Source organism: Pan paniscus, chromosome 2 (genome assembly GCF_029289425.2).
Source record: "Pan paniscus chromosome 2, NHGRI_mPanPan1-v2.0_pri, whole genome shotgun sequence".
In the NCBI taxonomy this organism is placed as follows: domain Eukaryota; kingdom Metazoa; phylum Chordata; class Mammalia; order Primates; family Hominidae; genus Pan; species Pan paniscus.
In genome coordinates this window covers 155,182,501-155,199,829 of record NC_085926.1, presented here as the reverse complement: position 1 = coordinate 155,199,829, position 17,329 = coordinate 155,182,501, and the positions used below count along the sequence as shown (strand labels likewise).

The window sequence follows — 17,329 nt, the reverse complement described above, 5'->3', positions numbered from 1 at the left end:
TTGCAGTCACCATGTCAAACCTCCAAAATGTCCAACCCCAGAACACAAGCCATAAGAGTCTTAATAGAGGATGCTGAAAAGTATCCATTTCTAGGCCCAGGGCATGCCTTTTGTTATTACACAAATATTTGTTTAGTGCTTGCTATGTGATAGGCACTTTCAGGTGCCAAGTTTATAGCAGCCAACACAACAGACAAAATATCTGTCCTCATTGTGTTTATGTTCCAGCGAGTGTAAATGTTCTCTTTAAAAATTCCCTTTAACTTTTTGTACTATCTTTTATATAGTTCGTTAGTAAAAAACTTTGTGCTGGGTCTACAAGCCAATGCTAATCCATTAATGATGCTGGACTGGACTCTGGGGGTATTATGAAAAAAATATGTTTCTGTTCTCAGTGAACTGATAGTTGGACATACTTCTTATCTCTGTCAAGAAATTTAGAACTGAGAATTAGGAGCTTTGGGATGCAATCAGGGTAGCCACTTGATCATTCTCTATTTAGATCCCTTATAAGCAGTGCAAACAGTGCCTACATGCCTCAGCCTTGAAAATTCTAAGAACTATTCCTATACAGAGAGAAGATAGGAGTGTGTAGGCTAAAGGAAAGGAAATAAAATCACAGCTCAACAGAGCACAAACATGTTAGTTGGCTGGGTACATGCAAGGCCAATAAGAACATTAAGTCCCTCTTAGGAGGAGGAGCCTTTTAAGAATGCAGTTTCTGGTCATCCATCCTATACCAAAGGATACAAGTCATTTACATAAGAGGAAAGCCTCAGGAGGACAGTAGAGCTATTTAATTTGGTTAGGCTAATAGTTTTCCATCCATTTACAGTCTAACAGAACCTCTCTGCCCTGCCCCTTAAAGAGGAACTCATTGGCATGGTGCCACAGGGCACATAAAACATGTGCAGTCTTCTTGGAGTGTCAATTCTACTCAACCATTTGGAGGAAAAAAGTTAACTAATTTACTGGTAAATAATTCAATGCATTATTTTCCATTAAAACCAATGCAGTCCAGGCATGGTGGCTCATGCCTGCAATCCCAGCCTTTTGGGAGGCCAAGGAAGGTGGATTACTTGAGATCAGAAGTTGGAGACCAGCCTGGCCAACACGGCATAACCCTGTCTCTACTAGATATACAAAAATTAGCCAGGTGTGGTGGCAGGCACCCGTAAACCCAGCTGCTCAGGAGGCTGACACAGGAGAATCACTTGAACCCAGGAGGTGAAGGTTGCAGTGAGCCAAGATCACACCACCGCACTCCAACCTGGACAACAGAGTGAGACTCTATCTCAGGAAAAAAATAAAAGTAAAAATTTTAAAAAAAATCAATATAGCTTATATTATGTAATAGAATGCAAAATTTGCATACACTTTTAGGATAAAGCAAAAGAACTAAACAGTCCTGGAGCCAAGGGCTGAGGGATTAAGCCCCACCCCCATATTTTCCATCAGCCCCCTGTAAAGCCAACATAATACATATTATATATATATATTTTTTTTTTTTGAGACAGGGTCTCACTCTGTCACCCGGGCTGGAGTACAGTGGTGCAATCTTGCCTCACTGCAACCTCCGCCTCACAGGCTCAAGCGATCCTCTCACCTCAGCCTCCTGAGTAGCTGGGACCACAGGCATATACCACCATGCCTGGCTAATGTTTTTGTATTTTTGGTAGAGACGAGGTTTTGCCATGTTGCCCAGGCTGGTCTTGAACTCCTGAGTTCAGGCAATCTGCCTGCCTCGGCCTCCCAGAGTGTTGGGATTACAGGCATGACCCACCACGCCCGGCCAATAATATTTTTTGATATGGATAATTGGTTCTCAATTTTATATAAATGTAAATCCCCCAGCAGCATGTCTTCCAACCACATTGCCACTTGGATATCCCTTCTTTTTAGAAAATCTGGAGCCACTGCTAGATGCAAGAAAATTCTGGGCCATTTCAAGCTCTGACACCTCAACCCTGACACTCAGCCCTGGGGCCTGTGCTCACTCCCGCTGCATTTATGAATACTCTTATGGAAAAGTTTAGCTGAATGCTTTTTTTTAAGGTTGGCCAAGAGAAATTTTTTCAATGCTGCCTCTTGGTCTTTAGTACTGAGATTGAGCATTGACCATCCTGATCCACATCCCCTTCTCCCAGTCTTGGAATGTTAGGTAGCAGGCAGAGCAGCTTATGTTCTTTGTACTTTGTGTTCCTGACACAGGATCTGGACCAGGTACAGCTCCATCTGGAAGAAGTGAGGTTCTTTGACGTGTTTGGCTTCAGTGAAACAGCAGGAGCATGGCAATGCTTCATGTGCAACAATCCTGAGAAAGCAACTGGTGAGAGACCCCTACCTGCTGCTAAGAACCATTTGTGCCCCGAATTACAGGGATCTGTCAGCTCCATTTTTCTAGGTGGCCTTCCTCTTGCATAAACATCCCCAGTTGTAATAATGCACAGAGTCATGTCCCTGCTTTGTGCTGAGAAAGGCGTCTCACCAAAGTGGTCATAGGAAAAAGGGAAAACTTTGGGAGGCAGAGAAACAATCCCTTACCTATATGTGGTTATCAAGGAAGCAGTATCAGCCATTTTGCCCTAAAAGTATTCATTTCATCCAGATGACCCTGAGGGTTAGAGAGAAAAAAAGTGTTCTCTTAAGATGTGTTCTTTAAGGAAATGAGACCACACTAAATGAGTGAATCAGCACACAGACCATATTATCTCACGTAATCCCTAACACTGTTGCTTGATGATTAAACTGTAAAAAGTGAAGCATTGAAATAGGAAGAAATTATCTGAGAAATAACCTCATAGCTGGTTATTCGCCTTCCACTTCCTTTCTGCTGCTCAAGTTATTTGGTCTACTGACCTTGCCTAAAAATAATTGTTAGCAAATACAAGTCATGCCCTGTGCTAAACATATCAGATACCTTATCTCATTTAATCAGTCCTTCCAATACTCTTATGAGGAAAATACTGACATTATCTCTGCTTTACTGATGAGGAAACTGAGGCACAGAGAGGTATGGTAACTGCCCAAGGTCACAAAGATAAATTAACAGCAGCAGAATTTGAACGCAGCCTGACTCTAGAACCCATGCTCTTAACCATTTCACCATTCTGCCTTCTGGTTACACTTGCTCAATCCAACCAGTGGAAACACGTTGCTAATAAGCCTATATCCAAAAAGTTATGCTGTCATTGGAAGTGAAATATTTCATCACTAATGTGCCCTTTGAGAGGAGAGAGCTCTCAATGCTGACTCAGCTCAGGAACTGCATTTAGGATCACAAGAGCAGTGTTAAAAAGAGTGTTGAACACAAAGCCACTTTGTAGATGAGCCATCTTCTAGACAGCCATTGATTATACCACCTGTACCTGGTCCTTTAATTTTAGGATTTTATGCATCTTAAAGATTACCCATTGTGGCAAGTCTGTCCTCTTGTTAACTGCCAAGATGTTGAGGCTGAATGGTAAAAGTATGTTTATTTGGCCAGATGGAGATGTGTAGGGCTCTCAGAGAAGTACCAATTAAAATGTATTACCCCACGGAAAAGGTGCGGATGGCAGAAGCTGGCAGTTAGGACGCCAGCCTTTGTGAAGCACAGATTGTTGGCTGATTACAGAGTCTGGATTGAGCCAACGCCAGAGTGAACACCCCAATTTTTTAAAAGTTAATTCAAACAAATAAGGAATTGGGGAATTGACTGCCTCCATTATAAAACTTTCTAATTAGACCTTATTTTATATATGAAAAAGACAGAGCATAAAAGAAGCTTTATTTGAGAGCTAGTAAAATAAGGTACTTATCTTAGGTAGCTCTGAGAGGCCCTGAAGAGTTTTCACTCCAAGTAAGCTGAGTCCTTAGTTCGATAAATATTTAATCATATCTGGCCAAGGGAGGCCTCAGAAAAGGGGCTGAAAGTTAAAAACACAAAGTGTTCCTTTAATGTATGTTTTCTCAAATTCACTGCCATGCTCTTGAAATGAACGTTCTGCACATTTACTCTTTCTTATTTGTGTTCCTCACAGTTAAATATAGACTGAGAACATATAGCAATAAAAATTCAAACAAGGCCAAATATTTTATAGCAGAGCATATTGAATCAAAATGTTTGGCCCTGAAAACTTCAGTGGGTTTGGATTTCTTTGCTCATTTCCTTTTGCTACATGAAAGAGGATTTGAGTTTAAGAAAAGTCCTATTTTAGACTGTTTTTTTTTTTCACCAAAACCCTTGACTCCCTGGATAGTTTATATAGGTTGTTGATTTCATCTTCTTTTTTATATAAGCACTTAAATTATATATTTAATCTAAGTGAAAGGTCTAACATAATATTGTTGCCAAATATATTTTTCATGGAGACGGTATTTGCATTCAAGTTCTGCTTAAATTCAAAGTTTAAAGATGAGACATAGCAACAAATGCTTTATTGGTCATGCACAGCTAGCATATTCCTTGCATCCAATTTTTCATTTATGCAATGCATGTTTGTTGCATTAGGTGAGTGTCTTCTACAGGCTGACCCTTGGGATAGAAATATGAATAAGGTACAGTGTCTCTGCTCTAAAAGAAATTCATAATCCAGTTAGGGCCAAAAGGTGTATTCAAAAAAATCTAGCATACTTCTTTTATGTTTTTAGCATGCTGTATTTGTTGAGTGAGTGAATGAATGAATAAATGAATGAATAATATTTTTAAATGGCAATGTCAAATATTCCTTGAATGTTAAAATGTGATGTTTCAAGATTGTGATTATATGCTAACGATATCAAATTCATCACTATACTATACCCAAAGCATTCTGAACCTGGTAAATGAAGATTGGGGCTGTTTCCTCCCTGAGAGAAGTCACCACTTGTAAAGGCTTGATCCACTTACCTGCCTGTCTTAGCGCCTAGAATGTACTATGCCCAACTGAGTACTATGTACTGGTCTGGGTTTCATCAACACCCACACAGGGGCCAGCTGCCCTATCAGCCTCAGGGAGAAGGGGTCCAAAGAAGTAGAATTGAAGTCTAGAACAAAAGGCCAAATAAACTGGGTTTTTGATATTTTTTAAAAGAATTGACAAATGATACAATAATTGTTTTCAAGTATTCACGTTTCAATATTTTTTAATGCTGTCCAGCATCTCCATAAATGAGGAATAAAACATGAGACAATTAGAGAATTTCAGTTAGACATTAGGAAAGACATCAAGAAATATATAATACTTCTTAACTGTGTAGACTCAGCCAGAGGAATCCTTCAGAAATTGACAGTATCTCAGCTTACTGACATGGTCAACTCACATACATTCCTGTCTTCAAGTAAGTCTCATCACCATCCTCCCACCAACTTCACCATCAACACACAGAAATTCACAGGAGTTTAATATCTGGTGATCAATAAAATATTTTTATCCAGTAATGTACAGATAGTCAGAGGAAAGTAATGCTAAAATAATGTAGAGGCCCTGACATGATTTATAATTGTTAGCATTTATCATTCTAATAATATGCTAAGCTTGCATGCATTTTTCTCATTTTCTCACCATTATCGACTTCATTTTACAGATCAGAAAACTGAAACACAAAGAGATTAAGTAATTTTCGCAAGGTCACACAGCTTCTCAGTGATGGAACCAGTATTTTAATCCAGACAGGCCAATTTCAGAACCTGACTTTTCAACCTGTAGGGAAAATTCAAGTTAAGGACATGAAATATTGGAAATTTCAAGAGCAATCATTCAGTAATGTTATAATATATTATAAAGACCCAGAGACAAGTTTAATTTTTTAGAAGTGATCTACTTCCTTGATGACTTACTCTACTTAAAGAAGAACAGAGACTTTATTATGATAATGTGTGAGAAATTATGACTTGCAGGAAATGATTACAGTAGAATCTATTTCCTATTCTTCCAACTGCTGATTCATTTTCTGATAATCATTTTATAAAAGTTCAGAGTAGAAGATTAGAAAATTTCTGAAATAACTCAGTAATCCTCAGAGACTTGCCTGGTGGTGTTTATTGCAGATCTCGTTATTCCACATGAATGAGAGAATGGGGATTGAGCAAGGAGATTGAACAGAGCAGAACTTATTTCTGGAAAACCAAGCTAATCTTCTTTATCAGTTGCCCTTGTGTCTTGGAATTGCACAGTGTATGTTGACAGTAAGAGTTAGTCAGCTGGTCTGTCCTAGAACACATCTGGCTTTCTCTTCAGTCACATTTTGTTAAAGTAGGAGGAAGAACTGGGTCATGACTTTCACTCATTTCTCGAGACACATGAGATGCCTTTGTTCTTACACCCTACAAAAAACAACTTAGAGTTTTGGCACTCCTGTCCTCCTCAATAAATCTAAGCAGCCCCATGTGATTAGTCTCTTAGTCACTAGACATTTAAAATTTGAATGTGATCATCAGTAGAAGGTCTTCTTGGGTTCTAAAAGAAAATGGAACAATTTTTTCAAACAACTTTCTATCATGATTCATCTTTAGAACTTGATTTCAAATAGTTGTGTTATAAGAACATACTGTCAAGCTGAGTGCAATGGCACGTGCCTGTAGTCCCAGCTACTCAGGAAAGAGTGGCGGGAGGATTGCTTAAGGCCAGGAGTTTGAAGCTGTGGTGTACCATGATCATGCCTATGAATAGCCACTGCACTCCAGCCTGGCCAACACAGCATAGACCCTGTCTCTAAATCTAAACTAATTAACTAAATAAATAAATATGAATAAAAAAAGAATGTGCTATTTATTATATTATATTAGATTATGAATACATGGGCAAATGGAGATGGTTTCAAAATGCCTCCTGTGTCAGGAGAGTTTTTTCAGACAGTCAAAAGAATTGGTAACAGCAGTTGTGGGTCTCCTTTGGGGGCACCCTTCATGCGAGCTAGATTACTTTTCCACTCTAGATGCCAATGTGAAAATGAACTAAATGACCTCTGAGAGGACCTAGCCCATAAGGCCACCAATAGCCTTGTGAGTCTATGAATATGAAGCTTTTCCATTAAATTTCAATGTCAACTTTCATAGAACTTTAAAAGTGATAAAAGAAAACTCAATTTTGGCCGGGTGTAGTGGCTCACGCCTGTAATCCCAGCACTTTGGGAGGCTGAGGCAGGCGGATCACAAGGTCAGGAAACCAAGACCATCCTGGCCAACATGGTGAAACCCCATCTCTACTAAAAATACAAAAATTAGCTGTCTGTGGTGGTGTGTGCCTGTAATCCCAGCTACTCAGGAGGCTGAGGCAGGAGAATCGCTTGAACCAGGGAGTCGGAGGTTGCAGTGAGCCAAGATCATGCCACTGCACTCCAGCCGGGTGGCAAGTGAGACTCCCTCTCAAATGAAAAAAAAAAAAGAAAACTCGATTTTGACATATGTGGTGGCTAGCATTGTAGTATGATGTCTTTTCTTCTACCACATGTGTTAGAGCACTGTCCTACGTGCTAAGTGTTGGTAGAGCACCAAAAACAACGGAATGTTTTTTATACAATAACTTCACATTTTTATACTGGGACTACTGAGTATATATTGATTATGTAAAATTGAACCTCAGCTTTTTGTTCAGATACTTTGCAATACTTAAAGACAAAATAAAAACACACTTACAAACTCAGATAATTTATTATCTTGAAATCTTCCTTTTCTCCCTTTCCCCATCTTCCATCTTCCTATTTTATGCCTCTGTGGTATGAACATTCTCCTCTCCCTCTTAAACCTCTCCACACACTCTCATTTCTCTCTCCCTCTTTCTCTCTCTGTCTTTCTCTGTCTCTCTCTCTCTCACACACACACACGCACACATATGCACACACACCTACATACCACCCCTAAGCAGAATTAATTTCTCTCTCTCTGTCCTTTCCATCCTCTGCCCACACTTCTGTATTGCACTTGGCATGTGGCCATCAGTCTCTCCCTCTGGACAGTAAACTACAAGAAGAACCATGGATTATGCCTCATCTTTGTACATCTTAACCAGTGCCTGGCACATTATAGTGTTTAATAAGCATTTGGCAAATAGATGAGTGATTGAGAAATTCATTAATCACTTAAGTGATAGAATACCCATGGGAAAAAAATCGAATTTGTTTTGAAATGCAACTTGAAAATCTAACTTTTAAAAATCTAACTCTTTCTCAAAATTAAAAACAACTAACTGAACTGAAACCTGGAAATAGCATCTTTTGGAAAATTAGCTTTCATGAGAAGAAAACATTGCTGTATACAAGGTTTCAACATGTTGTGGAAACTGAATTTAATATTATGCTAAAATGTTACAATATACACATAGGCAAAGAGCTCATAGTAAACATGCTAATAACTTGTAAATCTTGAAGAGAAACAAGCTAAGATCAGTAACCTAACACCCCTCAGGGATTAACTTCTATTTTTCATCCAGCATCACTTTCCTACTCCTCTGCCTTTCCATATTGGGTCAACAATCTTGTCTTGATACAGAGGAAAAGTGTCAGATAGGCCATATACTTGCAACAAAGCATCAGTCATTCTGTGATTATCCACTAACAAATCACTATACATAGTAATGTGTCCTTTTCCACATAGAGAACAGGCTGAGTCAAGCTAATATATAGATGAGGAGAAGCTTTGGAAAGGCAGACTAATGTGAGTACATTAGTTTCATCATCATACAAGCATATGACATTGATTTCAAGAATTTTGTGTAGTTTTTAAAATAAAATACTTAGTATATTTTAAAAGAGCACTAGCCATCATATTGCAGAGTAATCCTTTTTTTATTGACCTATGTAAGTACACTAAGAATGAAATTTGTTTATCAGCCACAAATACACCTATTTAAAAGAAATACCGGTACTATACTGGTCCTTTTTTTTTTTTTTTTTTTTTTTTTGAAACAGAGTCTTGCTCTGTCACCAGGCTGGAGTGCAGTGGCACAGTCTCTGCTCACTGCTACCTCCACCTCCCGGGTTCAAGCGATTCTCCTGCCTCAGCCTCCCGAGTAGCTGGGACTACAGACATGCGCCACCACACCCAGCTAATTTTTGTATTTTTAGTAAATACAGGGTTTCACCATGTTGGCCAGGATGGTCTCAATCTCTTGACCTCATGATCCGCCCGCCTCGGCCTCCCAAAGTGCTGGGATTACCGGCGTGAGCCACCAGGCCCAACTGACATACTGGTACTTTTTAGCAGCCACAGAGAATAAAGTCATCAAAGGATGGTCATATTTTGCCTCGGAGTTCATCCTTCCCACCTTCTCAGAAACTTCCCAGTATAGATTAGATTAACCTTTTTCTCTTCTCTATTCAATATTCCCCTTCCAACTGAGTCCTCCCATTGGCTTCTAAACATAATTAAGTGGCTTATCCTCCCCTTTCCCTCCATCTACTGCCTTATCTCTCACTTCCCCTTTAAAGCCAAGAGAGTTGTCTCTCTCTGTCCACTGCCTTGCCTCCTTCTCGTGACTCAACCCTCTCTAACCTTGTTTCTAACTCTATCATCTCTCTCTGTAGTCATTAACAACCTGAAAGTCACCCATGCACTGCACATGGTTCAGTCTTCATGTTATTTGTCTCTTGGCAATATTCCATTCTGTAAACCAATTCCTCCTTAAAGCATTCTTCTTCTTCAGTTTCTGTGACACAACACTCCTCCAGCTTCCTTCCTACTCTCTGGACACTCCTTCTTATCCCACCTTTCTTTACCCAGCTAGTCATTGTTGGAGTAATGCTCTTACTACAGTAATCACCTCTATGCAACAACTTCCAGATCTATATATGCGGTCCTGGCCTGGCCTCTCCTCTGAATTCAAGATTTACATCACCTACCACCTACTTGACTGCTTCTAAGGCACCCCAAAATCAGTTATTTTATTTTGTTTTATTTTTTAAGATAGGATCTTGCTATGTTGCCCAGACTGCTCTCAAACTCCTGGGCTCAAGCAATCATCCCACCTCAGACTCCAGAGTAGCTGAAATTACAAGCATGCACCACTGTGCCCAGCATCAGTTCATTTAAATTAAAACTCATGATTGTCTCTTTGCTTCCCCCAAACACTTACTCTTCTTCCAGCATTCCTTAGCTCAGTGAATGCAACATCACTCAATCTATTGTACCAACCAGAGGCCCACTCACTGCCTTCTCCACCACCCCCATCCAATCTATCACCACAAGATTGAGGATTTTACTTTCTCAATTGCTCTCAAATCTATCCATTTCTCTCCACAGCACTAGTGCAAGTTGCCATCACCTTTTACCTACAATAATGGCCATAGCCTCCTCACTGAACTACTCTGAACCCTTCCAATCTCCCTCCCACGATGCAGCCAGAGTGAACTCTTCAAAGCACAAATCTGTTGTGCCACCCCTTGCATGAAATCTTATGTAGCTTCCCATAGCTCTTAAAGACCAAACTTCATAACATACCCTTCACAGTTTCACATGGAATGGTCTCTCCCAGCTTCTCCAGCTTTATCCTGTCCCACATTCCCTCTGCTCTCTTTGCTTTGCCTAGAAGAACACTCTTAAAGTTTCTCAGACTCGCTGTACTTCTTCGTGCCACAATGCTTTTATATGTACTTTTTCTTCTACCAAGAATTCCCTCTCTCCCCTCTTCACTTAGTTAAAGTAGATCTTAGCCTTCTTATTACAAATCAAATTCACAGCTTCAGTATTGGAAGCCTTTTGTAACCCCCCAATGCATACTGAGGTCCTCAAAGCACCCCAAACTTCTTCTCCATAACATTGGTTACAGCTGCTGTCTTGTTCTTTTATGTGTGACTTTTAGATCAATGTCTACTTCCTCCAGTAAATAGTAAGTTCTATGAAGTGGACTCTCCTCATCCATCTATCCTCAGCCCCTAGCACACAATAGATGCTCAATAAATATGTACCAATAAACGAATGGCCAAAGTTAGTGTCTTCTCAGAAAATTTTCAGTAATAATTTTTTTCTCAGTCAAGTGATGACAAAAAACAGATAAATGAATTAACAATGACTCATTTTACAAGAAAAAGGTAGATATTCATGTGATGACATTTACAGCATCTCTTTTGTGTCAAATATATTCTTTATATAAGCAGTCTCTTCTTAAATAAGTTCTTTTCATAAGTACTATAATAAACAGATCACGTTAATAGAATGTGTGATATATTCATATATATGTGTATTAAAAATATACATACACATGGATATGTACACATATATGTGTATATACATGTGTGCATTTCATATATAACATACAGCATGTGATGGTGTTTATGTAACTGCTAAGGCTTCCAGTGCAGACATTATAAACATCTATTCGTTGTCGAAAGGTTTGAGGCCAAGTGCTGAACCACAACAGATGGAACTCCTGTTTAAAAATTCCATGAAAGTGGTGTAGGTAACACCTTAAAATGTTCCAGAATACAAGAATTTACAGGCAGGTGGGACAATGGTTACAATGTGCTCAAATGGTACAACCCAAACAAGTTGGTCCTCCTTATCACAGACGGGGCACAAGCTTGTCAGATCTATTTTTTCCAACCCCAGGCAAACTCTACAATCTGCAGGCAGTATGGGAAAGTGCTCAACATTTAAAACTAAAGTCCTATGGCCAGATCCCATCAATAATATCTATCCACACGATCTTATTAATGAGACTCAGTAGGACCAACATCGGGTATGTGTGAAACCCTTTCTTATTAAAAGTTAATCCTACAATTAGACAATTATCAGCCAGGCACAGGGGTTCACATCTGTAATCCCAGCATTTTGGGAGGCCCAGGTGGGTGGATCACTTGATCCCAGGAGTTGGAGATCAGCTTAAGCAATATGGCATAACCCCATCTCTACGAAAAATACAAAAATTAGCCTGTGGTGGCGCATGCCTGTAGTCCCAGCTACTTGCAGGGCTGAGATGAGAGAATCATTTGAACCTGGGAGCCAGACGTTGCAGTGAGCTGAGATCGTGCCACTGCATTCCAACCTGGGTGACAAGAGTGAGATCCTATCTCAAAAAAAAAAAAAATTATCTTCTTCATTGCCACTCTCCTGATCTTTTCCTATTGGTCTCTATCAGTCATTGCACAGCAGTCCCGGGCAAATCTTCTTTGATGAGTTTCTCATAAAGACACGTACTGCTCAGAACTATTAAACAGGTTACCATCTTGGAAAGTGCCCTTAGAATTTTTGTCTCACTATTAACACAATAAAAAAATAAGCAAAATTCCACAAACACTAATTCTGAACATTTTTTCTGTAACCCTATTGATTGAAACCAAGAACATGAATCTAAGCTTATACTGCCATCCTTGTCTTTAATTTTATCAAAAGGTCATAGTTTTCTCCCTACAATTGGTTTTGCAGTTTTACTCTTTTGTATATCATATAACCTATTACTGTCATCTACCACGAAGATACTAATTATTTCCTAGAAGTTTTTGAGCAACATAAGAATCACCTGTGGACCTTGTTTAAAATGCAAGGCTTCTCACCCTATCCCAAAATTTTGATTCAGTGAGTTTAGGGTGGTTCCTGGAAATGTGCATTCTAACAAGCTGGAAGATAATTCTGATTCTCTGGTTCTCACAACACAGTTCAGGAAACATAGCCCTAAACGCTTACAACACCGTATTTCTGAAGCTTTTTTGCATCAGTACATCAGTAATTGGTCAGAGAAGCATATGTTTTGATGGGTATGAAATTACTGAGAAAGGAAGCCATTCAGTCACATGTGGCAGTGCCTTCAAAGGGCTGCTGTCAAACTTAGTTTGTCTGTCCAATTTTGGTCCCCTCAATATTGTGTAGGATATTACAAAGTCAGTGAGGATCATGCCTCCTGGTTTATTCACTGCCAGTAGAGAAATATTGCACTCTCAAATGCTGCCTGGAGATTCTTAAGAAACATGCCATTTGTTATGATCCTTAGCAATTTCAAAAACCACAGACACTCAGTCTACTAAATGTGGCTCCTACGACCCCTTCATTTAATGCTTCTAGCCCTCTTTATGCATATCCTCTGGAATTATAGTTTGCTTTATTAGAACTGGCACACACACCAAAGAAAAAAAAATCAGTAAAACCATGGAAGGAGATTGAAGTAAATTTGAAACTTTAAATACATACAAAGAAATTAATTCCCCATAGACTGTATAGGAGTCATAATTCCCAGAAGCAGTGTTTTCAAGGGGGAAAAAATGACATACTATACTTTTTCTCAGTTCTTACTTAAAAACTAAGAATTTGGAGTTAATTTATATATCAATATCTAATAATATCTATATATCCATATATTGATATATATCTATATATGTCAATCATTATATATATATATATATTTTTTTTTTTGAAATGGAGTCTCCCTGTGCCACCAGGCTGGTATGCAATGGCACAATCTTGGCTCACTGCAACCTCCGCCTCCCAGGTTCAAGCAATTTTCCTGCCTCAGCCTCCCGAGTAGCTGGGACTACAGGCGCATGCTGCCACGCCGGGCTAATTTTTTGTATTTTAGCAGAAACAGAATTTCACCATGTTGCCCTGGCTGGTCTTGAACTCCTGAGCTCAGGCAATCCACCCGCCTCAGCCTCCCAAAGTGCTGCGATTACAGGGGTGAGCCACCTTACCTGGCCTGGGGTTTATATTTTTTCTTCCAGAATATGTTTTCTTTTGAAGGCATTTAACAATCAGAAAAGAGTATCTAGAAATTCAAATATCACAAATTACACTCATGACAAGTCTCAAATATGAGTTATTCATGCACAGTGCAATACTTTCAAGACAAAACTGGCATAAGCCAAAAAGCACACAGTATGAGTAATTTCTGAGTCTGGATGAAAGTCAGTGTGCCATGTGAACAGTAGTTATGTGGAGGTTATTTTCTATTGTCATTCCTTCCAGACTGTCACGAGAACAAGCAGAAACAAGCAGAAAGTCTAGGAAGAGAAGGAAGCAACCACAGATAATAGGAAATTCTCCCAAAGCAGCTCAATCTATTATTGGGTTGTAGATTGATTTACTGTCTTGTAAATGGCAGTTTACAGTCTTCTAAATGGCAGTTTACTGTCTTGTAAATGGCAGTTTACTGTCTTGTAAATGGCAGTTTCAATGAATACGTGGATGAATTACTCAAAAACAGAAGAGGGCCAGGTGCAGTGGCTCATGCTTATAATCCCAACACTTTGGGAGGCAGAAATGGGAGGATCACTTGAGGTCAAAAGTTCAAGTCCAGCCTGGGCAGCATGGTAAGACCCCATCTCTACAAAAAAAAAATTAAAAATTATCCAGGTGTGATGGCGTGCACTTGTAGTCCTAGTTACGTGGGGGGCTGAGGCAGGAGAATCGCTTGAGCCCAGGAATTCAAGGTTCCAGTAAGCTATGATCAAGCCACTGTATTCCAGCCTGAGCAACAAAAGAGACCCTGTCTTTAAAACACACACACCTGCAGACAGAGAGAGAGAGAGTTCACCTTCCATTTGAGACACTTTGAATTGCCTTTCATACCTCCATTTTTATTAAAGGTCCAAGTTCAAAGACTGCAGGAGTCCCTCTCTTACTCTGAATTCTCTTACTATTCCTCACACTTTGATATAGGCCATTAGGACATGGTATTTCTAAAACCACCTGTTCATCACAGTGAAAAGATGATTATGATTTGCATTGATCCATGATGTCAATCATGATGACAGTAGCTACTATTTATTGATCCTTTATTGTGACCAGGTCTCAGCTAAGCAAGGCCACTGTCAACTATTGTGGCACTTTTATGTGCTTTCATTTATGGTGCATGTAATCCTTGCAGGGATATATGGCTTGACTAGCAAAACCCCCACAGCCATTTGTGTTGTGTTAAGTATAACTCTAGGGAGTAGGAAAGGGAAGCTCAGTGACTTTAAATAGCTTGTCCAGGACCAGTCAGCTGGTAAGTGGCAGATTCTGGACTTCAACTGAGGTCGGCCTCCAAAGACAGTGCTCTTACCACATAAACCATAGGCCTATACTAGAGAAAGTCTTTGGTACAGTCTCATGTGATCTATTATAATAAAGAATAAACATGGCATTCAGCACACTGGTTAAATAAATTATAATTGGTTAAAGACATTCAGAATTGCAACAAATCTTAAAACAAGGTAGAGAGTGAATTATTGAACTCTTGTGCTCTTGAAATAAAAGAGGTCTATGACTACACAAGCTTTTTTTCATTATGTTACACTACAAAGCATTACATTCCACTCTGCATGGTGCCCAAGGCTCTTTAGGATTGGTCTCTCTGATTCTCACACCTCATCTCTTGCCTCTTCTCTCCCACCGTGCTCCATCCCAGAATGAATTACAGTTCCTAGAATGCATTTTATGCCTCCCTTCCTCAGCTTTGGTCCTTTGCTATGAACTTTTATTCTTTTTTACTTCTTTTTTTGGCTCAATGACCTTCCTCCCTTTGCCTCCATAGCTGCAACTTGTCCCTGAGAATTCAGCCCAGACAGCATCTACTCTAGCAAGCTTTTCTGCTTTGTATGCCCCAGTTTAGAATAAGTGCCTCTCAGTGTGTTCCAGTTAGACCCTGTGCACGGATCTAGCCTGGTACTTATCCCACTCTGTACTCACTTGCTTAATGCATTTCTCTGCATCTCAATAATTGAGACTGTCATACTTGTGTTTATATCCCCTTTACCTGGCATGTGCCTAGTGCATGGTAACCATAAAGGCACTTTGAATAGAAGAATGGGAGAATCAATGAATGGCAAAGGGTATTAATAAAAACTGGAACTCAGTCTTCCATGACAAGAATAACATGAATGCTAAATTCTCTTATTAACTGAGAAGAAACCACTGGAGGCATCTTATTCATTTCTAGTCAATTCCACCACCAGGAGATAAAAGGATTTTTCTCTATTCTTTAGACCCATGGTTTTCCCCCTCTAACTCCTTTCTACCCTTCCTCCATAATAAGGGAATCACCACGTCTGTAGTACAAACTACCTGCAAATTGGCAAGTTGTAGGCGTAAATACTTTGGTCTAGTCAAAACAAAAGCAGATCTGTCAAGAAGAAAGGTCATGGCAAGTGTTTCAGGATGCTTGAGGCATTTTGCTTGTTGTCTCTCTAAAGAGCCAAAGAATGACAACATCTGCTTATTATGAGAGTGTTTTGAGAAAGCTAGCAAAAGTTTTAGCAGAAAAACACCCAGGGGCTAGGCACAGGGGCTCATGCCTGTAATCCCAAAACTTTGGGAAGCTGAGGTGGGCAGATTGCTTGAGCCCAGGAGTTTGAGGACCATGGGCGACATGGCCTAACCCCATTTCTACAAAAATAAAAATTTTTTAAACCAGCCAGATGTGGTGACATGTGCCTGTGGTCCCAGCTACTAGGGAGGCTGATGTGGGAGAATCACTTGAGCCCAGGAGCTGGAGGCTGCAGTGAGCCATGATTGTGTCACTGCACTCCAGCTTGGGTGACAGAGTGAGACCCTGAAAAAAAAAAAGAAAGGGAGAAAGAAAGAGAGAGAGAAGGAAGGAAGGAAGGAAAGAAAAAGAGAAAGAAAGAAAGAAAGAGAAAGAAAGGAAAGAAAGAAAGAGAAAGAGAGAGAAAGGAGAAAAAGAGAAAGAAAGAAAGAGAGAGAGAAAGAGAGAGAGAAAGGGAGAGAGAGAGAGAGGAAGGGAAGGAAGGAAGGAAGGAAGGAAGAAGAAAAGAGACAAACACCCAGGAAAACTTTACGAGAGAGTCCTTGTCCACTAAGACAATGCTCCTGCTCGTTCTTCTCTTCAAACAAGGGCGATTTTCCAAGAGTTTCCATGGAAAATTATTAGGCATCCACCTTACAGTCCTGATCTGGCTCCTTCTGACTTTTTGTTTCCTAATCTTAGAAAATCTGCAAAGGGCACTTATTTTGTTTCAGTTAATAATGTTAAAACAACTGCATCAACATGGTTAAATTCCCAGGACCCTTAGCTCTTTAATAATGGACTAAATGGCTGATATTACCACTTACCAAAGTGTCTTGAACTTGATGGAGTTTATGTTGAGAAATACAGTTTCCACTTTTTATTTTTATCTTCTAATTCCATTTTTTTCATGAACTTTTGAAGTTCCCTCATATATCTGAACTTTGTTGAATTTGACATATAATCAGTGCCTGATCGCTTCTGTTCTCCATCTCTCCTGCCCAGCTCCATGTCCCACAGGCTGCCATGTAGTGATTGTTTCAATAGGCTCTTTTAGCTCTGGCTTTCAGGTACCTTCCACCACTGGGGACACCAGTAAGCAGAGGGAGGGAGGAGAGTGAGGTTGAGTTATTGATTTGCTGGCTGCCTCCCTGCTTGGACACCGAGGGTCAACAGTGTCCTCTATTCCAGGCCACAGCTGTTATCAAATGGTGCTGTCC

General features: G+C 39.8%; 1 protein-coding gene across 4 annotated transcripts in view; it reads left to right on the top strand.

Moving 5' to 3' along the window:
- The window catches only part of VEPH1 (ventricular zone expressed PH domain containing 1), a 274,555-nt gene that overhangs the window by 245,459 nt on the left and 11,767 nt on the right, over positions 1 to 17,329 (top strand). For all 4 annotated transcript variants that reach the window (XM_063602997.1, XM_063602998.1, XM_008956082.5 and 1 more), the window contains one exon: positions 2,212 to 2,329. In XM_063602997.1, the coding sequence (XP_063459067.1) occupies positions 2,212 to 2,329 (118 nt within the window). The remainder of the gene's footprint in view (positions 1 to 2,211; positions 2,330 to 17,329) is intronic.